General features: G+C 40.9%; 1 protein-coding gene across 4 annotated transcripts; it reads left to right on the top strand.

Annotated features, from left to right (window-relative positions):
* The first annotated feature begins 1,442 nt into the window (after positions 1-1,442).
* Positions 1,443-21,426, top strand: ddx31 (DEAD (Asp-Glu-Ala-Asp) box polypeptide 31). 4 transcript variants are annotated; one of them, XR_003692623.1, is made up of 23 exons: positions 1,443-1,526; positions 3,152-3,276; positions 3,373-3,555; positions 4,355-4,485; positions 4,865-4,940; positions 5,138-5,181; positions 5,638-5,708; positions 5,894-6,003; positions 6,517-6,558; positions 6,798-6,862; positions 7,231-7,350; positions 8,034-8,140; positions 9,509-9,738; positions 9,888-10,040; positions 10,140-10,199; positions 10,336-10,386; positions 10,762-10,901; positions 11,042-11,126; positions 16,415-16,526; positions 16,609-16,831; positions 18,388-18,572; positions 19,295-19,433; positions 21,389-21,426. XR_003692623.1 is itself a non-coding variant. In XM_028578852.1 (22 exons), exons 2-21 carry the CDS (start codon positions 3,160-3,162, stop codon positions 18,533-18,535), a joined length of 2,268 nt encoding a protein of 755 aa, XP_028434653.1. In that variant the 5' UTR covers positions 1,443-1,526; positions 3,152-3,159; the 3' UTR covers positions 18,536-18,572; positions 21,389-21,406. The 4 variants fall into 4 exon arrangements, 3 of the variants coding, with proteins under 3 accessions (XP_028434653.1, XP_028434652.1, XP_028434651.1); XM_028578852.1 differs by lacking the exon at positions 19,295-19,433 and having other exon boundaries at positions 21,389-21,406; XM_028578851.1 differs by lacking the exon at positions 21,389-21,426 and having other exon boundaries at positions 19,295-19,565.
* The last annotated feature ends 305 nt before the right edge of the window (positions 21,427-21,731 follow it).

The following is a 21,731-nucleotide window of genomic DNA, read 5'->3' as shown; positions in this document are numbered from 1 at the left end:
CAAATTCAGAGGATGAGATACTTGAATGTTTTGAGCTTTTTTTTCACACTGTCAAGTTATTACTATTACTAAATATAATAAATTGTTTTAGTTTATTCAGTGTTGTATGTTTTATATTTTCATTGTTAATACACACATGAATCCTTTGTGTTGACAATCTTAAATATCTGGAGAAGGACGTCACTGCTTATTAAAACTCAAATCATCATCGCAGTCTAACTGACTGCTACTGTTTCTGTTTATTAAGTTAATAAAATATATAATGTTAATAGTCCTGATAGAAATAATGGACAAAACTAAAAGCAAAACTGTGGAACTGAAATCATCCTTTAATTTAGAGGCTGAAGCTGAGCTGAGGAGACGGACAGATAGGCAGACAGTGTTTTCAGATTTATATTATAATATGATTATTAAGAAGGTTTGTGTGACAGCAGCTCCTCTGATCTAAAAGCAGTTATCACAGTTTAGGACGTTTACTTCAAACCTTCATGTTAAAATATCTCGTTTACTTCAGAACTCTTCATCCCGCCAATGATTGAAAACTGGGTTTCACAGCTCGCTCAATCACGCAGACGTTTCAAAGTGAGGATTTTGGTAAATGACTATAATTAATCCTCCTGAGCGTCGGTTTGAGTCCCAGCGGTGCCGGGCTAGCTGCATGATTGACAGCTCTATTTTTAAGTCTTCCTGTTGTCAACAGGAAGCAGAGCAGGAAGAAAATGGGACGTGACGGCTGCTGATGTGATGATGGACACTTTGTCCTCGTCTCCTGCAGAGATTGAAAACACCATCCTGCCGGGGAGCCTCTGAGCAAGGCATTAAACCCCCCACAGGAACTCACTCTATGGATGATGGACTATGTAGGTCTGTGTGTCAATATGTCTCATGGAGGTCTAACATCCTCAGGTCTATATTCAGACCAGGTCTTCTCAAACACCAATATTAGCTGCTTTAGCTTTTGATCATGTTATTAATACCTAATGTATTAGTAATTATGTTGAGGTTTGGAATGTTGGTTGGACAAAACCAACATTACGAATGTGTCCCTTTGGGCTCTGGGTAATTGTGAAGCCATTCTCACTATTTATACAAACCAAATAATCAATTGATTAATGGACAAAAAATTATCAGCAGATGAATCCATAATGAAAATAATCATTAGTTAATAGTTCAAAATGAGCTCCAGTAAATGAACACGGAAAGGTTAAAGAGTAAACTAAATCTGTTCAAATGTTTGCTCTACTTATTTATGTTGACTTAGCTGCAGTACATTATACTGACTGAATCTAAGCTTTTGTTGTTGTTGTTGTTGTTGTTGACCTGTTCAAAAGGAATCATTCATAAATGTATTATTAAAGTGATAACTTTAATATTTATATTCAAGTTTTGCTCAATAATAATTTCCAAATAAGACGTGAAGCCACTGCGCATGTCCACAAAATCAGCTGTGAAGGAGGCGGGGCTTCAGTGACGTACCAGGAAGAGATCCCCACGCGTGTAGTTGGTAGTTTGGTTCTGTTTTACTGGTGAGTCCGTGCCGTTCTAATTGTTCTAATTGTCTGTTTCTCTGTTTTTCTAAACAAACTCAAGTTTACAGGCTAACTGAAAGCATCTGTTGGTAGCATAAGGGTAACGTTAGCTGCTGAGCTACAACTAAAACACAGACACACGTGTTTTTATGTGTGTGTAAGTGTGTGTAGCTAAAAGCACATGCTATTGTGGATAGCTTTAACAGACTTTAACATCATCAGTCCTATTACGGCACATTTAGTTTGCCTGTGCTTCGTGACTGTGTATGAAGTCAGCGCTAACGATGTTAAACAGGCTAGGTGTAGACACATGTCTGAATGGGGCTCCATTCAGAAATGTGTCCTTACCTGTCAGACAGTGAGACACAGATAATAACATATATGAAACCATAAACACATCGATAAGGGTCCGTCTTCAGTTAGGTACAAGTCAAATGATTCAAACGTTTTTTTTGTTATAGGTTTCCTATTTGGGTATTCTGTTATTATCTTTATTCTCCACTAAAATAATGCATCTTAAAGCTTAATACGGGTGTTGGTAATATCTAATAATCTGTCTAGTGACAGGGAAACTGTTGAAGAGCTGCTTTTTGGATCATACACATGCCAAGTATTAAGGGTGTGCAATCTTCAATCTGCGATTCAAGCTCTACCGATTCAAAAATCAAATCAAAAATAATTTAAATTATGTGAATCGTTTTTTTTAATCGAGAATTGTTTTTGAATCGTTTCTTCACTCTAAAAATCGATATTGAATCGTGACATTTTCTGAATCGTACACCCCTACTAAATATACAACTGCGTTTTATATCATGCTGACAAGTAACTCTGCAGTTTTTCGATTAAAGTTTGGCATGAGTCTGAAATCCTTCCAATCATTAATCAGATTTAAATAAGTGCTCTGACTGTGTCTGTGTGAGCTTGTGCAGCTTTTACCTGTCTTTCTGCAAGGGGGTAAGCTTCGCTTCAGAACTCGAGCCATCTATGGCGCCATTTTGTTGCTAACTGGCCATCACCTCCTGTTAGCATTCCGCTGACCGCCATTTTTTTTTTTACGTCACTTGACTGCGAATAACTTTACATCAGAAATGTTTGAAGACTCTATTTGTCCGTTGTTTAGTTCCAAAGAAACACGACAATGTATAAAAGGCTCCATTACCTTGTACCTCACGTTATGGCTCCGTAGCAGACGTTTTTGTAAAAGTAAGCTAACGATTGTGTCATAACCAAGTGACTTACTGTCGCATAGTAGAGGAATTACCGTATAGTACAGGAGAAGCTCGCAGGCAGTTTCGACTTACATGAGCTGTTTAGGTTTAATTACAAATGTTAACTAGCATGTTAGTGATCAATAATTAGCCTGTGCCCATGTTATCTCCTTACATACACCTACACTCTCCGAATCTGTAAGATTGGGAATGATTGAGATTTCTCTTGGCACAGCTACCAGAAGACTTCCAACTTTCAGACACGTTGCTCACGTCACATTCTCTCAGTTGGAGGCTGCGCAGTAAAGCTGGCCATCACCGGAAAAGTGCTTCTAATAGCCTTCACTGGTCTCCGTCCAGAGCAACGGGGTCTATTGGTCCATTATATACTGTCTATGTCTTTCTGTGGCTCAGGTGTGCTGATGATGTCATCAGCAACAACAGCAGAGGACCAGCTGTGTCTGAACATCTGCAGCAGTTTCTCCCCCTCTTCATCCCCCCGGTCAAAACCTCTGACTACTCAGCAGAGATGGGCCAGAGTGAGTGTCAACAGTTGACTGTGGTTTCACCATTGTTTCTTGTTAAACTGTTCAGAGGTTTCAGCTGATCAGAGTTTGTTTCTGTTCAACCTCCAGAAGAAGCACAACGCCGAGAAGAGAAGGATCAACTCCTCAGAGGAGGAGGAGGAGAAGAAGAAGAAGAGAGGCTCCTTCAAACAGAGGAGACTGGACAAGAAAGCAGAGGAAGAAGAAGAAGAAGAAGAGGAGGAGGAGGAGGAGGAGTTGCAGACTGAAGCTTCTCCTCCTGCAGACACACAGGTACACATGCCTGTCAAACCAATCAGGTTCCTTTTTGAGCACCTGTTGAAAGAGTTTAAATTAGACCTCAACACGTTGTTGTCTTCTCCCTGACCAGGTTTACATGCACGCTATTTTTCAGACTATGACAATATTCAGAATTTGATACGGGTCATGTAAACACCATATTTTGTTAGGACATTCAGAATTAGGCCTTATTGGGAATGTAGTCTTTTCATATTAAGACATGTGATATGCCGATATAATCAATGTTTAAGGAGCATTCATAGATCACGTGTATTCAGCGCATTTCAGAATATCTGTCTCAGTCAAGGTTTTTTTGCGCAGTTTCGACACACGGCATCTTGCCTTTTTAGGGTCAACTCTGCGTGCGTTGTACACAAACCAACTGGCCAACAGTTTACAAGACTGGGGTAGAGATGCATGGCCAAAAGAAAAGAAGGCAAAACACACCTTCTTTTAAACATTATGAGAGACTTGGATATCAACAGGTTTTTGGATATAAGCAAATATTGCAACTCTGATTTCAAGAAGGTGGTTGAAGGAATGAGAAAAGCAGGCTGTGTTAACATGGTCCGCCACTGGTGGAACACTTTTTTTGTGAATAAACGGGAATATTAGTTGATTATTCATTTTCATTAGCCATGTAAACCGCTTAGCAGGAATATTGTCTTTTTCAAAAGAAGGGCAAACTGTAACATTTTGTGCATGTAAATCAGAGTTTTCCTCATTTGCCACAGAAATGTTTGATTCTGCACATATTTATTATCATTGTTATTTTTATTATAATATCTTCCAGTCTCTGCCCACTGTGCAGACAGACAGGAGGACACCACAGAAGAAGAAGGATGCAGTGAGGGAAACAGGAAGGAGCAGCATCAAGACTTCCTCTCTGTTTAAACACAACCCAGAGATCCCAGAGTTCCACAGGTACACAGCTCCTCCTCTGATTGGCTGAATTGTTATTAATCAATCAGATATTTAATCAGTTACCAATAAACTTTTCCTTTATTCATTAATTCATCCATTCATTCATTTAATTTGTCTTTTTCCCGTCTTCTACCGTTCTTCCTTATTTTGTACCTTTCCTTTACCCCTCCATTTCCTCATTCCGTCCTTCCTTCCTTAATTCATTATTTTCTTCTTCCTCCTTCACCCATTCTTCCTTCCTTCATTCCTTTGTTTATCCTACCTCCCTTGCTTTCTTTCTTCTCTCCATCCTTTGTTTTTGCCTTCATTCACCCCTTCCTCCATCTCTACCTCCTTTCCTTCTACTGTCCTTTTTTTCCATCCTCCCTTCCTCTTTCAGACCAGTTGTCTCCCAGTTAAAAGAGAAGATTTTCACCAGTGACTCATTTTCAGACATGGACCTGCACCCACACCTGGTAACACACACACACACACACACACACACACACACACACACACACACACACACACACACCTTCATCTCCACTTAACTATAACAATAAATAATTATTATCATTTAGTTTTACATGTGTAATGTTTTCATGTCCCTTTGTTATAGAAAATAAAAATATAGTACATTCTGTGCTCTTATTGCCTGGTTTCTGTTCACCAGGTGGCGACACTGAACAAAGTCCTGAATGTTTCCACGGTGACCAGGTCAGTACACACACACACACACGTCCTATTTTAACAGTCACACTCACTGAGCATATTTGTTCGATAATCCTCATCAATTGACCTAATTATTATATAGCTTATCTACTCGCCATCATTTTCCATTGCCCACTAATGTTTGAGCAACGATATCACTGCGAGGCTGCCTGCCGAAGGTAAACACAAAGGAACTCTCACGACAGTTTGACAACAGGTTCTTTCTAGCCATAACCACTCTGTAGGGGAGCTCAAACTCAGCATGGAGGGTGTTTTGTGTTTAGTGTCAGCTTGGCAGTTCGACCGAATCGTAACCTGAAATAGATTTTACTTAACGTTGTGGGGATGTTGTATTTTGTCCCCAAAAGGGAGGTAAACCTCCACAACATGAGTAACAGAGACTGATTATGGGATGCAAACCACCATCCAAGAATCAACCATCTTTTCTGTGTGTGTGTTCAGTGTTCAGAAACGGACTATCCCAGTTCTCCTGTCGGGACGAGACGCTGTCGTTCAATCTCAGACGGGTTCAGGTGAGTCAAACGCACTCTTTATAAATCTTTTATATTTACATGAATCAACAGCAACGTGAATACATCTGAAGGTGATAACCTGCTCATTATTACATTAATGTAAATTATCTTTGATGGCACGTTCACAGTTCAGTTCTGTGCTGACAGAAAGGTTTAAATGTTAGTGGTATTACGTGTCTCTGCAGGTAAGACTCTGTCCTACGCCGTCCCCGTGGTTCAGAGTCTGCAGGGCCTCCAGCAGAAGGTCAGCAGGTCCGACGGTCCTCTGGCTGTCATCATCGTCCCAACAAGAGAGGTGTGACATATCACCTGTCCTCACCTGTTGTGTTCTCTATTTCAGCTCACTCTTAAAGGGCCAGTGCGCTGATCTCAGTGGGTTTGGATATTTTTCAGGAAAGCAAGCTGAGCAAATTTTAGCAGCAGCTCAACTCGCAGCCCCTCCGTCAATGGACCTAAACAGCCATTGTAGAAACACAGATTTTTAACATGAAACTGCATTATTCAGTGTTTTAATTAGCTGGTTCATTTGTGTTGGAGAGGGGGACACCTCTGCGGATAAAAAGCCTCCTGAACAATAAACATTGAAGGAGTCCTAACCTAAATACTTATGGCAATGGTGGTGAACACAAAAATTCCCATGCGACTTCACCAAATTGTGTCTTTTGTAATTGTTTTGATTGAGTGATTGAGTTTTGATTGAAATAATCTAAATCTGAGGTTGAAAACTGTTTGGGTGACTGAAGATGACATTTCACCTGTTTAAACATGATTTACTAAGTCTCCAACTTTCTGTCTGTCTGTCGATCAGCTCGCCCAGCAGACGTTTCAGACCTTCCAGAAGCTTCTAAAGGTAACACAAACCGATCACATTTATCTGATATTATTGGCTCATGATTATCAACACTGACTATGAAAACTTGCTTCTTACTTGATGATCTTATCAGGATGTTTTACTCCTAATCGACTGATCCTAAACACCTCCTCTTTAATTGAATGCAGCAATCAGAGCTGAGCATGAACCCAAACTCTGCAGCTGCAGGAAGAGTTGTTGGTAAGAGCAGCTCACTCACGTGTTCTGTTTCTCTGTAGCCGTTTACCTGGATCGTCCCAGGAGTCCTGATGGGAGGAGAGAAGAGGAAATCGGAGAAGGCCAGGTACACAACTGATCCCTGTACTTACCTCCTCCTCCTCTTCTTGTTTTCTCCTCCTTCCCCTTCTGCTCTTTTTGTCAGAAGTGCTGCAGTGATTCTAAAAGTCCATGAGGAGGTTTTAAGAATCCTTGAGTATGCTGTGGGTACCTTGAGAAGGTTAAAGAAGTCCTCAAGGAAGTTCTGATTAGCCTCGATAAGGGTTCCAGGAATAATTTAGGAAGTATTAGGGGTCTTGAGGAAGTTCCAGTTGTAGAGTTTCTTGCTGAAGTTCTGGAGGCCCTTAAGAAGTTACCGGAGTGCTTGATGAGTTTCCAGTGTCCTGGAAGAGGTTGTGAAAAAACCTGGACTGACTGACTGACGTCTCTCTTCAGGCTTCGTAAAGGAATCAACATCCTGGTGTCAACTCCTGGACGTCTCGTGGATCACATCAAAAACACACTGAGCATCGCCTTCAGTGCTGTTCGCTGGCTGATCCTGGACGAGGCCGACCGGTAACTCACAAGTTTATAACTGCAAAGTGTTTTCTTTAACATTAAAGTGTGTGTTCTTAGTCAAATACATTTTTTTAAACAGAATGAAGCAGACTAAAATATCACAGATGTGTCAGTTTAAATGTCCTCTGCATCGTTATGGAAAACAGATGTTGTTTTTCATGATTTGAGCGGGTTAAAGAATGTTGAGATTAAACTGAAAAGGACCAATAATTGATCCTTGAGGAACCCCACATCAGTTCTTTTCTTTCAGGTATGAAGTTACATATTTTCTGAGAGCAACGGGAAACTGTTAGCTCCATCAAAACTCCAATAACTTAAAGTACATGTTGTATGTTTTTAGAAATGTTAAAAGTGGACATTGTGGTTTTGCCACTCCCTCAGTGCTTTCAAAACATGACGAGACAACTTTTACAAGGTCTAAGCGTTTGGAAACACAATGATTTCTCATTAATTGTTGATGATCTATACTTAGTTTATTAACAATGTTTAATCTTCAGACCTTCATCCACTGTGTGTGTGTGTGTGTGTGTGTGTGTGTGTGTGTGTGTGTGTGTGTGTGTGTGTGTGTGTGTGTGTGTGTGTGTGTGTGTGTGTGTGTGTGTGTGTGTGTGTGTGTGTGTGTGTGTGTGTGTGTGTGTGTGTGTGTGTGTGTGTGTGTGTGTGTGTGTGTGTGTGTTTAGGACATTGGACCTGGGTTTTGAGAAGGATCTGACCATCATATTAAACAGTCTAAACTCTACAGGACCAAGCAGACAGAACGTCCTGCTGTCTGCTACATTAACACATGGTAAATACACGGTGTTCTGTGAGCTCATTCCTGCTGTACAAAGTGGTCTGTCTTATTTTCTGTTTTCTTTATTTATTGTGTTTTTATTATTACAATTTTTACAATATTTTATTCTGATTTTTTTTATCCTTGTTGGTCACTTTACTTCATATACTTTATACTCCTATACTTTACAGTATTGTTTACAGTAAGGGTTTTCAAATGGACAAAGAGAAAACCGGGGGAAAAAAAACAAACAAAACTTGAGCACATTGAGCACCATTTTTATTTTCAGTCTATATTTGTTTACATTTAGTCAAATTGTATTTTTTACTACCAAGCAGAACGATACCAGAAGGTGGAGTTAAAACACTACAGACCACTGATTGGTAACTAGCGTAAGACATGACATCCTGCACAAACGCGCCATTTCAAAAAGGCCATGCGACAGTCGATAGCAACAGCAGTGTATTTATTCACTCAACCCCAAAAAATGGCAGCCCCGCAAAACTATAGCCTCGTGAGACCGTCCTGATCTCGCGAGCTCCAGTTTTCTACTTGCAGATCAGTCTGGCATCTTGAGATAGAGAAAATTTGGAGCCGTTAGCCAAACGACCGGGCCAATCAGCGTTGGTTTTGAGGTTGGTTAGGTGGTGATAGACAGATGGTTTATCCAATCAGCTAACCAGTATTTTCAGACAGCGGTAGCCCCAGAGCCATAGAGATATCTATCACTCTGGGTAGCCCTAATTCTGTTAGCCACTCGCTAATGCTTTTTTTTCTCTTGGATCCTTCTTTTGGAATATGGTCCGGGAACCTGAAATGGTGCCTTTTATTCCTAAATTCTCGTTACACAAACGGCAAATATCCTTTACCGACGTGTTGCTTGCATGCTGAGCTAACGAGCTATGCTTTGCCTGCAGCAGCAGGGGCAGGCTTGTAGTTGTATTTTCATACGCTTCATGGATCTGATTGGTTGATTTGGCCCGTCTATCACCAACATAGGTGATAGACAGATGGTTCATCCAATCAGTTAACAAGTATTTCCGCCCCTTCCCAAAAGTTCTCCAACGGAAAGTTCCCAGATGGATATGCCGAGCAAATGCGAAGCAATCCATCTGGCAGAGTCAGGTTAGCAAAACTATGCTGTACACTGTGATAAATCTCAGGCAGGTTCTGCAGTGTCTTTTTCTCTATGATTTCTAAGTGGATTTATGGATGTTTATTCTGATACCCTCAGAAAGTGTAAGTCACACTGAATGATATCAATATGTTTTATGTCTGTCTGTTAAATTTTTACTGAGTTACAGTATAAAGAGTTAAAGGATGGAGAGTTTTCAGTCTGTCTCTGAGTGTTTTAAAGTGTCTCAACATCCTACTGCGTTTCAGGTGTAACTCGGTTAGTAGACGTTTGTCTTCAGGACCCAGTCAACATCCACGTGTCTGGCTCCGCCTCCTCTGACCTCATCACCACCAGCTCTGCTGTGACCTCTGACCCCAGCACAGCCAGCCAATCGGAGAGCTTTGCTTTGCCAGAGGCTTTGAAGCAATATGTGGTAGTGGTTCCCAGTAAGATCAGACTGGTCTGTCTGGCTGCTTTCATACTGGACAAATGCAAGGTAAACAATATAAATGTATTGCAGTCTAGTTTTCAACAAATCGTTTAGATCAGGCATCTTGCTCAGCTGGCTTTCAGTTGCAGCGACGTAATTGGTCGACAGCAGATCATCAGTTAACGGTCACCATGATGACGTGTGTGGTTGTTCAGTTTTCTCAGAACAACAAACTTATCGTCTTCTTCTCGAGCTGCGAGGCCGTCGAGTTCCTGCACTCCCTCTTCACCTCTGTCCTCTCTGGGCCCTCCACCGGTCAGAAGCCTAAGCTCTGCTTTCTGCGTCTCCATGGCAACATGAAGCAGGAAGTAAGCCAGCCACCAACATTTCTCTGCTCTTCGGTGTTTTTGTGATCCCCTGGGTATCGGAGCTTCAGTCAGTGTGGGTGTGTTTGTTTTCTCCAACAGGAGCGCTCGGAGGTCTTCCAGCAGTTTTCCGTGTCTAATTCTGGAGTCCTGCTGTGTACGGTCAGTGTTTCTCTTCATCATCATGTCTGTGTTCTCACTCCTCTATCTTGTATTCATTATGCACCATATACAACACATGTTACACTGTACGTTATATTTATTATTTAGTCAAACAAATGTAAAATGTGTGTTTCAGGACGTCGCAGCCAGAGGTCTGGACCTTCCACAGGTCACCTGGATCATTCAGGTAACTATTCTAAATCTGACTCATCTCAGCAGTGTGGACATTCAGTTCAAACAAAAAGTGATTTTTCTTTCTCAGGTTGTTGTATAAAAAGGTTTTTAGAGGCCTGAAGAGGTGAACGTATGCAATATTTGTTAATGTCAGAAAAAAAATGTTGGTGCACTATAAGGTAGAAAACTGAAACATGACTGTGGAAAGAAGTAGATATATTCTCCCTACGAACGGATATGTAAATATTTTTAAGAAATAAGGCTTTAAGCTGATTTTGTGACAAGCAAGTTCCGAGACTTTTCCATGGATCTGACTCTCCGTTCTCCACATGCCTTCTCACCAAAACATTGCTGTATGATACTTGATAACATCAGTTTATGTTTACAGTACACTCCTCCGACGGCAGCAGCAGAGTACGTTCATCGTGTCGGTCGGACGGCCCGTATCGGAGGAAGAGGTAGCAGCCTCCTCTTCCTCACTCCTGCTGAGACCGCCTTCATCACCGAACTGGCCAATCACCACATCAGGTCTGTTGTAGTACTATCTCAGTACCATCACAGCACTGTGCAGTACCATAGCGATAGTACTACTGATGGCACTAGTCCGTTACTTTCTGTTGGTCCACCTCCTGGTTTTGACTGCGGGGGCGGGTCTTGTTGTGTTTCAGCCTATCAGAGCTGAAGCTGCTGGACATCCTGTCCAGTCTGATGATGGATGACACCTACAAGGGGCGGGGCAAATATTACAGCAAGGTAAAACACCTTTGACCTTTCAGATGGAGCTCCAGAGATATAAAGGTTCGGAGATGTTTGCAGAGGTGATTAAGGTGAGGTGGTTAAGCAACTCCAGGTGATTACAGCGTGGATCTTTTGCAGGTTCCTGCAGTCTGTGAGAGGGTACAAGGGTCTGCAAGGTGATTGCAGGGCTCTTCAAAAAGGGTTTCACAGATCTTTGGGATGTTTCATTGGTCCCTCGTGTGGTTCTAGGTACCTTTTTTGATTGCGTTTTAGTGGTCTTTCAGAGGGTATCCAGAGTTTTAAACAGTTTTTGCATCTTTAAGGTTCCACTCTGAAGGAGTTTTAGGGGGGGGTTGTTTTTGTTTGGATTCCAAGTAGGGCTGGGCAATATGGAGAAAATCAAATATGACGATATTTTTGACCAAATACCTCAAAATCGATACCGCAACGATATTGTAGTGTTGACTATTGGTGCTTTCACAAAATATTTACACAGGGAGATTTTTGATAAATTATCATCAGTAATGTGGACATAATGACTAAGTGGGTAAAGGCAAATAATAGAACCGTTACAGCAGTCTGGTAAGTTCAGAAAATGACATCACTTTACTGTAATGCAGCCTTTAAAACCAGGAAAAGACAACACTTGTGTCATATTGCGATATTACGATATCCAAAATCTAAGACGATATTTAGTCTCATATCACAATATCGATATAATATCGATATATTGCCCAGCTCTAATTCCAAGGTTCCTTCAGGGTATCCCAGTGTTTGACGGGGTATAACGGGTTTCTGATTGAGTGTCAGTGTTTCAGGACTGTAAGAAGATTCCAGGGGTGGTTGAGGTAAAGGTGTTCATGGGATTTCGGGAACCTCTAATGGGGTTTCCTGAGTCCATCCTGTACATGGATCTTTGAATTGGTTCCAAGTGTCCATCGGGGCATTTTCAGGGCATTTTAAGTGTGTTCCAGGAGTCTTTAAGAGGGATCCAGGGATACTTGGGTTTTCTAAGGGCATTTGAATGGGGCACGGGGATCTCTGAGAGAGTTAAAGGTTCATCTGGGTGTTCAGTGAGCTTTCAAGTTGGTTTAAAGGGCCTGCCAGCTGTCTTCGGAGTCTCCTGGGTTCCTGGGGGGTCCCTCAGGGTTTTGGAGTGGAGTTCTAGGGGTCTCTGCAGTGGGCCCAAGTTTTCTAGAGGACTGCAGTGGATTCACCATGAATCTGATGGTCTGAACCAACAGGCAGCTAAAACCACCTGCTGTTTCTCTGATGGTGATAAGAATCCTTTTTTTAAACACTTGTTTCTTTTTCTTTTTAAAGACCCAAACGTGACAGTGTCAGGCTGAGGAGCACCAGAACAAAGACTCTGAGTAGAAAGACTTCAGTGACAGTAAAAGCAGCAGGGGGGACGAGTTTGTGAAGGATCCGTTTAGACAGTTGTTATTGAAGCGGAGACCTGATGGGTCTTGCAGCAGGTTGAGACAGGAAGTCTCTGATTCTGTCACTCTGACATTAACACCTTTTTATTTAAATATTATCCATCTGTTGAACATGAAGGCTGAAACCTACTCACAGTTTCACAGGATGGAGCAGCCGAAGGGTTCAGTGCTCAGTGGATTTTGATCTCGCTCTGGTTCTGAGGCCGAACAATGTTTGTGGATCTTTTCTTTGATCATATCTCGGTATCAAAGGACTGGAGCTCCATTTGAACCGGATCATGCCAATAATTCATTGATCACATTTCGATTTTGATTATTAATGGAAAGCTGCAATTTGTTGTGCAAAATCCTGAAACGTCAGGAACATTTCAAAATTATAACTGAATAATAATATTTATCATAATAATTAAAAATTGAATGAAATCACAAATATAAGACTTTCCATTAAACTAATAATGTCCCATATGTGTGGGTGATAATTCTCAGATTTATATCAATCCATCAAATTACATTATGATGAAAATGCTAATGGGACTTTCCATAATAATCAAAGATGTAAGTCAGTGTTGTAAAGTAAGTGTAATGTGCACGCCTTACTTTGATAGAGACGTGATCATAGATATAGAACAATAGATATGACATGTAATTCTGACTTGCCACTCCAGGATGGAACCACTTGGCGGCCATCTTACCAGGGTTAAGTTTTAGAATTGCTTCCATTGGAATCAATGGGGAAAGAGGCTCATGTTGTCTTTATAATCCAAAGTAATGACTGTAAGACAACTGTGCCTTTCTAGAAAGAAACAAAAAAATACAGATTTGGGTGGAATTTTGATTGCTATAGCTCCAAGAAAACAAGTAATTTGTTCAATTATAAAGCTAATCTCATAATTTTGCATTTATATTGCAGGTAATAATTTTATTTTTTCAATCTTTGGTATTCTGAAAGGCTAATATACATTAAACAATATTTTTTAATGTAGAAATCCTCAATAGATTCAGTATTATGGTCTATAGAGCGGTAGTTACGATAAGACATACGAGAGAAACATCCAACTGTAATTTATTAATACATTTATTTATGTTTGTAGATTTTATCTCAACTATAAGACCACATTTCCCATCAACCCCGCTACTTCCTGTTTAGCGCTTGTTTTCTTACTGTCAACCGGCCGGCATGGAGTTTGTTTAGACCAGGGGTGGCGAACCTGTGGCTCTTGAGCCATATGCGGCTCTTTGCCTGCTCCTTTGAGGCTCTTACAGTGTGGCTGGGGGCTGTGTTATTGGTGGATTTTTATTTACTTTTTGAAACATTTCACATAAGTTAAAAAAGAAGCATTTGAATGCATCTGCCAATACATTTGCCAATTATTTTAAAATAGTTTTTTATGGACAGATCCTGCAACTTGAGGAAAGATCACCTTCCTCATTAACCCTTTCACGGCTGAATCAGATTGTTTGAAAGCCCCTCTAGTGACAAGTGAGTGAAAAGTCGAAGTCGCTTTGAGTGGCCACAACTTACATCAAGACCTAAAAAGGATTGTGGATAACAAAGACTGTCAGGTTTCCCACTGAGACAATCTAAGTAAGAAAAAAAAACCTGTTGTAATGTGGACCTGCATGTGGCTTTTTGCTATGGTGCGTGTTTTTCTGTGGCTCTTAATGCTGAACTGGTTGGCCACCCCTGGTTAAGACGATGAGCAGAGTAGTTGGAGAGCCTTGCTAGCTTCAATGAGTTTTTGTTGATAAAGACTATAATGACTTCACCAGAACTGCTGATGGACTTTTCGCAATTGTCTTTGATTTTCAGTGCGCTAACGTTACGATAGTAATGCGGAGAATTTGCTACTGAAGTAGGAATCCTTTCTGTATTTACGTTATTTTACCTCATCAAGACATATGGATTATTACATTTTAATTTGCTTTACTGAAAGGAAAATCGTGTAAAAGCATGAGGTAAGCTGACAACAATAGATGTAAATATATGATGACTGACAGGATTAAACATGGCTAATGTTTGGGGAGCTAACGTTAGCTGGTGAAAATGTAACGTTAAGTGTGGCTGGTCGGTTAGGGCTCCGTGTTGCTGGATGTGGCTAATGTTGATTTGTGTAACATAACTTTACTCTGTGTGTAACGTTACATTTTAACGTACCGTTCAAGAGTTGTCTTGAGATATTATAAAATGACATTTAGGAGTAAAGAAGAGTACTTGTCGTTAACTTTAATTTAACTGAAAACACAGATTGAGTGAAATCAGCTGCATAGCAGTCAATGTAGGGGTAATATTAATGACGTGTTAAAAAAAACTGTTATAACGTTAACGTTACTAAGTGTCTTATTTGAGGTCAAAAATGAATCAACTGAAACAATATTTGCTGTTCATAAATGCTGTTAAGAGCTAGCGATAGCTAGCAATCACCAATAACTGACATCTCAACCGGTCCGTTAACAGTTGCTAGGTAACGTAGCTAGCTAGCTAGTTCACCAACTTTTCTGTATTTAAAGTTTAAAAAAGAAGAAAAAATACTCTATCTACTCCTACTGACATGTGGAAAGTGATGGCAGCCTCCTAGGTCTCTTTGGTCCTTCTGGTAAAGCAGTTAGGTGCTGCACAGCTGACAACCATACTGGCCACCATAGGTGACAATTGTAAACAGTACCCTAGTAAGATGGCGGACAGTTATACCCAAGGGGGTAAGCTTCGCTTCAGAACTCGAGCCATCATGGCGCCATTTTGTTGCTAACTGGCCATCACCTCCTGTTAGCATTCCGCTGACCGCCATTTTTTTTTTACGTCACTTGACTGCGAATAACTTTACATCTGAAGCGTTTAAAGACTCTATTTGTCTGTTGTTTAGTTCCAAAGAAACACGACAATGTATAAAAGGCTCCATTACCTTGTACCTGACGTTATGGCTTCGTAGCAGACGTTTTTGTAAAAATAGGCTAACGATTGTGTCATAACGAAGTGACTTACTGTCGCATAGTAGAGGAATTACCGTATAGTACAGGAGAAGCTCGCAGGCAGTTTCGACTTACATGAGATGTTTAGGTTTAATTACTAATGTTAACTAGCATGTTAGTGATCAATAATTAGCCTGTGCCCATGTTATCTCCTTACATACACCTACAGTCTCCGTATCTGTAAGATTGGGAATGATTGAGATTTCTCTTGGCACAGCTACCAGAAGACTTCCAACTTTCAGACACATTGCTCACGTCACATTCTCTCAGTTGGAGGCTGCACAGTAAAGCTGGCCATCACCGGAAAAGTGCTTCTAATAGCCTTCACTGGTCTCCGTCCAGAGCAACGGGGTCTATTGGTCCATTATATACTGTCTATGGTTATACTATTAGTTATGACGTCATGTCATATCTATTGTTCTATATCTATGGACGTGATACTTAGAATAGATAATTATGACTTTCTGTCCAATGTTTACTTCCAATGTGTTTTTAGCACAATATCAACTGTAAATCAAATCCGATCAAAATACAGATTTATTTTGATTATCCTAAAATCAAGGAGATTATATGTTTCACTCCTCAGCATTCACCTGGTGGTCCTTCTCTCAGGGATGGATCAACCTGTTATCTGTGGCCTTCATGTCTAACTGTATATTTTATTTGTAATAATAGTAATTAGCTAGTGGTATTTTATTAATTCTGCATATATTGACTGACTCACAATGATCCCAACGCCTTTGGGTCCCTGATGTTGCAGGTGTTACTGGTTACACCGAAGGGTGATTTGACGGTTTGTGTTTACAGTTCATATAAAGTTGTTTGTGGTGAATAACAGCAGAACACTCTGTCTGTCTGTCTGTCTGTCTGTCTGTCTGTCTGTCTGTCTGTCAGAGTTCGTCTAAAGCCCTGGAGCAGGAGACCAGAGAGAGAGCGACGGTGCTGCAGACAGAGTTTGAGAACTTTGTTCACTCAGACGCTCAGTCAGTGCAGAACGCTAAGAAAGGTATGTTACCTTCAGTGTTTGTTTGTTTGTTTACTTATCTACACAGATCCTTTGTTGACATGTGTCCCTCTGATGTCATCAGCGCTGCAGTCCTTCCTGCGGGCGTACACCACATACCCTGCCCACCTCAAACACATCTTCCACATCCGCTCCCTCCACTTGGGACACACCGCCAAGAGCTTTGGCCTCAGAGACGCTCCGCAGGGCCTGAACGCTGCCCCGGGCCCCGGGGCCAAGACCCACAACAAGAACAAGAACCAGAACCAGAACAAGGGGACCAGCAGCCAGAAGGCAGGAGGAAAGAGGTAAAAGTGTGTGTGTTTGTGTTTGTGTGTGTGTGTGTGTGTGTGTGTGTGTGTGTGTGTGTCTGACACGTCTGTCTGTCTGCTCATTAACACACAACCCCTGCTGAGCTGACAGACAGTAAAACACACACATTAAACACACACTCCTATACATAATTAAAGCTGCTGCTCCCTTCTGTGTGTGTGTGTGTGTGTGTGTGTGTGTGTGTGTGTGTGTGTGTGTGTGTGTGTGTGTGTGTGTGTGTGTGTGTGTGTGTGTGTGTGTGTGTGTGTGTGTGTGTGTGTGTGTGTGTGTGTGTGGTCAGACCGTGTCCAGACAAGCCCGCAGTGAGGAGCAGCTGTTAACAACAACACACACACACTCTCTTAGTGGTCAGTAGAGACATATTGTAATTACAGGTGTGTGTGTCTCAATCCTAAGGGTGCTGGCCAGTTGTGTAATAGTGCGTTCAGGTGATCCTCATGATCATACATCTCATGAAGACTTAACCCTTGTCTTCCCGTCAACCTTGAAAAAAACAATTTTTTTTTTTTTTTTCAAATTTTTTTTAAATTGTTACATTTTTCTTCTACACATTTCCAGCGCTTATTTCTACGTCCCATGTTTTCTGATAAAAAAACAAAAATTTAAAACTGGTCAGTGTGACCCGAAGTCAACACAAGGTTTAAACCAACACTGTATTTGTGAGCAGTGGAAAAAGTAGTTTACTGAAGCAAAAGTATTAATACTACAGTGTAAAAAGACTGTAGTCAAATGGGAAAAACCACATCTGTCTACAGTGCAGCAGTACAGTGGAATAACCTGCCCACAAATCGGAAACTGAGTGTGTCACTGAGCACGTTTAAAGTGGTCTTAAAGAAATGGTTACGAAGTACCATGTAGCAGTTTCAATTTCAATTTATTTACTTTTTATGACCAAGAAAGCAAAAAGCATGTGGACATAGCTTCTATTTTCTGTTGATTGTATTGTCTGTACTTGTTGTTTTACTAAAAGACCACAATAGAAATGAATATTCAGGACTTCAGACTTTATTGTGTTGTTTTTTTCCCCCTGTGATTTTTAATGTCGGTACGTAGTAACGTAGTGTAGTAAAAGTACACGTAGTGCAGTAAAATGTCTTTCTGTCTGTGACTGCTATCTGATTCTATCTGACATTATTAGATTTAGTTAATACTGAGTAGAGCTGAAGATCTTTGCCCGAACCCGACGGGACCCATCTTAATTTCTGTCATTTTACACGGGCTCGGGCCGGGCTCGGGCTGGGCTCGGGCCGGGCTCGGGCTGGGCTCGGGCCGGGCTCGGGGTTGCGCGATAAATGAGCGGTCAGGTGATGCGTTTCGATAATGGATGCTGAGGAGGTGAAACAGAGGCTGGCCTCTGGAGGACTTCTTTATATTTCATAGTTGACTTCTTCCGTGTGTATGTTTCACGGACTTTTTTTTTTATTAAAGAAGCAGATATTTTCTAACACTATTGTACCTTTTTTGTTTGGTTTTGATCACAAAGTGGACATGAAGCAGACTAAACTTTAACATTTGATTTAAACGTCCTCAGGTTCTCTCGCGGTCAGAGGGAGGTCAGCCTGCTCTGCTCCGAGTTCTCTAGCGGGTTGGAGGGAGCAGAGGCCAAGACCAAGAAGAAGAAGAAGAAGACGACGACCACATTTGGTCAGTCAGGAGAGGAGGAAGAGGAGGAGGAGTAATGAGGAGGTGCAGCTGCTGGAGGGCCTATGAGCGAAGGTGACGACCTGCAAACAGCTGACTGACTCGCTGTTACAGACACACGTCAGATTTTTAGTTCTTTAGATAATGAATCTGGATCAGAGTGCAGACGCAGACCTGAAGTCCAGGAGACGTCTGACTGTGTTCAGACAGATCGATGACATTTAGATTGCACACAAAGTCAACTGAAAGACGTGATTAGTAAATGTCGAAATTTGAGTGAAACATTGGCGGTTATGCTGAAGTCTTCATGTAAAAACAGGAGTCCGCGTCTGTTGCATGTTAGCTTCCAGCTAACGTCGGTACAGTGGGTTCAAATCCAGTGAACAATGCTTCACTCTTCTTGTCTGAATACACATTTACACACTGATATAAAGTTTTCTGAATTTGACAGGAAACATTCTCAGAATACAGTTTTTCCTACATGACTCTTCTCTGTAAGACATCTTTAAAATGTTGTACTGGAATGAACCCAGGCTCCCCTCTGCCTCAACAGTTGCTTTACCTTTCCATCTTTTTTAAAGGCTAGATTTGGTTTCAAGATGGAATCTGATGCCTTTAACAACCTGGTGTTTCAGCACAAACTCAAGACCGGACGTGTTTTTATTGTTGAAGTCTTCACAGATTCAGGATAATGTGAACAGGACGTTTGTGTCTTCTTTAAATATGAATATTTCTACTGTTTGATGAAGATTTATTTTTCTTTGTTGGAAAATAAAATGTAATTTTTGCTCTTTGAGGGTGGAACCCACTGACAGCGCCTGAACTGAACTTTTTAGGATTCTCAACTGTTTCCCAGCACGTGTTTCACTTCATTCTGCTGAATACTGCAGGAAAACTACAGTAATACTGCAGTATTGCTACAGCTCAGTACGGCAGGTAAGATAGTAAAGATAGTCGACTTTATTACATCCAGATTTTAGCGTTGTTAGAAGGTGTATCTTGCAGCAGAAATCTTCGTCCGCCTGCTTTCACGGAGCTGTGATGTTAATTTCAGCCTCACAGCTTCACACTGTATATTTACAGTATGGCTACGTTCACACTGCAAATCTTAATGCTTAATTCGGATTTTTTGCTCCGATCCGATTTAATTTTTTTGGGCTGTTCACATTAAAATGTGGCCTATATCGGATTCCAGTGTGAACTGTTTGCAGTTTTTAACTGACCCAAGAACAAAAGAACAATGACATCAGACGCAGTTAGTTATTTCAAAATGTTTGTGTAATGGCAGCCGAAACATTAATGAGCAGGTGCTGAGGAGGAGAAGAATGAAGAGAAAGAGAGCCATATTGGCTATTTTGGCCTTTTGCGGGGTTATGGCTGCAAATTCCCTACAGAGGTCTGTTCTAGTTCTGGTCAAGTTTTTAGTTTTACGGTCTGTGTCTAGGACTAACTCCCACCGGCGCATAATTGTGACAAATGTCGATGTAGATTGACGTAAAAGTTAAAATCCGCCTCGGTTTTTCACACTGCGGCCCTGTTAAAAAATAAATCTGACCTGGGTCTGATTCAGGACCACATGTGGAATCTGATTTTAAAAAATCAGATCTGGGCAAGATTTGAGTGTTCACACTACTTCTGAAGAAGTCTGACCTGTTCACTTGACCCCCCAAAAAAATCTGATTTGGGCCACTTTTGCCTGCAGTTTAAACGTAGCCTATGTGTGTGTATATATGTAACATCACAGTGTCAATGAGTGTTCGTGGAGGACGTCCACACAAACAACTTAACGCTTTGGCTCAAGTGGAACGTCTGTGGAAGATTTCCACGAGATGGAGTCATGCATGCCAAAAAAACATCTAAAATAAAGTAAATAAACCTAAATATAAAGATGTTAAACTAAAGGGAAAGGTTTTGAAGTTGAGGTTTTCGGTTGAAGAAATAAAAGCCTATTTTCAGTGTTTCTGTGAAAGCAGCTGCTGTCTGCAGCACTTAAGGAAATATTCAGAGTTTTCTGGTCACTCTGATGTGTAAAGGCTGCCTTTTACCAGCATTAATATTTCACCCTCTGTTTAATATTTCATCAGCTAATATCTCCGTTAATGTCTGAATTACATGTTCTGCCGTCTGATTGGACTGATGGAAGTGGAGAGTAACAGTCCAGTGATGGACACAAAATGAAGTGCCAATAATTCTGATGATCGAATTATTTATCAGACTTCATTCATGATTTATCATTCTCATTTTTATATCTTTTCAAACTGAATATTTGCAACAAACAGCTGATTTAACTTGAGAGAAATTTCTTCAGAAATACAAACTGCGGCTGTTTTTTTTTTTCTTGTTTTTTTATATATAGATATATAAAACCCACAAGACCAAGGCCTAGTCTACACGTACATGGCTTATATTTGCTCTAAAAAAAAAGAATCCTGTCCACACAAGTGCTGTTTAAAAAAAAAAAAAAATCTCTGTCCACATGAAAACGCAAAAACCACAATTGAAGCGCTGTCAAAAGTATGCCAAACCAAGAGCAGCATCGATCGCTCCTAACATTCTGACTCTGTTCCTCAATATAGTGGAAGACAAACACATTTATGTGCAAACAAAATAAAATCCTGTTAGAACCGGCACTATTTTGGCTCCGTCTGCCTCATTTACGACGCATCATCAAAGGACATAACCGCACAGGCTAAATACCGGCGTACCTGTGGACTAGACCCAAGACTAGTCCCAGTCAATCTCATGAGATCAAAACTAGTACAAGGAGTCTGAGTTAAGCGCCCCAAAAGGCCAAAATGAGTCCATAAAATGGTCTCAGTCAGGACCTGAAACTATTCAGACCTTTTTCACACTTGGTTGCGTCATAAACATACTTTTTTTGGCCATTTTAGGCCTTTATTTCCACAGGACATATGAAGACGTGAAAAGGGAGAGAGAGTGGGGAATGACATGCAGCAAAGGGCCGCAGGTCGGGGTCGAACCCACAGCCGCTGCATCATGGAGCATACCTCTATATACGTGCGCCTGCTGGACCAACTGCGCTAACCCGGCCACTGTGTCATAAACATACTTTTAAGTCATAATGTACCATCAAAATACACTACAAATAATAAAGCAAAAACTTTAAGAATTACTTGCATATTTATTGAAATAAAAAAAAAAAACTGAAATATAACAACTAGACATTCAAAACACCCAGAATCTTCAGTCGGCAGTTTGTTTGTTTCTTTCTCA

Source organism: Perca flavescens, chromosome 5 (genome assembly GCF_004354835.1).
Source record: "Perca flavescens isolate YP-PL-M2 chromosome 5, PFLA_1.0, whole genome shotgun sequence".
Taxonomy (NCBI): domain Eukaryota; kingdom Metazoa; phylum Chordata; class Actinopteri; order Perciformes; family Percidae; genus Perca; species Perca flavescens.
This window is presented reverse-complemented; position numbering and strand designations above follow the sequence as displayed.

What these genes read in the sequence shown, in the direction of transcription:
- ddx31 (XM_028578852.1), top strand. Translation starts at nt 3,160, where the DNA reads ATGATGTCATCAGCAACAACAGCAGAGGACCAGCTGTGTCTGAACATC. An exon ending in CCTTCCAGAAGCTTCTAAAG is followed by an intron (nt 6,559 to 6,797) that starts GTAACACAAACC and finishes GTTTCTCTGTAG; the next exon opens with CCGTTTACCTGGATCGTCCC. An exon ending in GTCTGCTACATTAACACATG is followed by an intron (nt 8,141 to 9,508) that starts GTAAATACACGG and finishes ACTGCGTTTCAG; the next exon opens with GTGTAACTCGGTTAGTAGAC.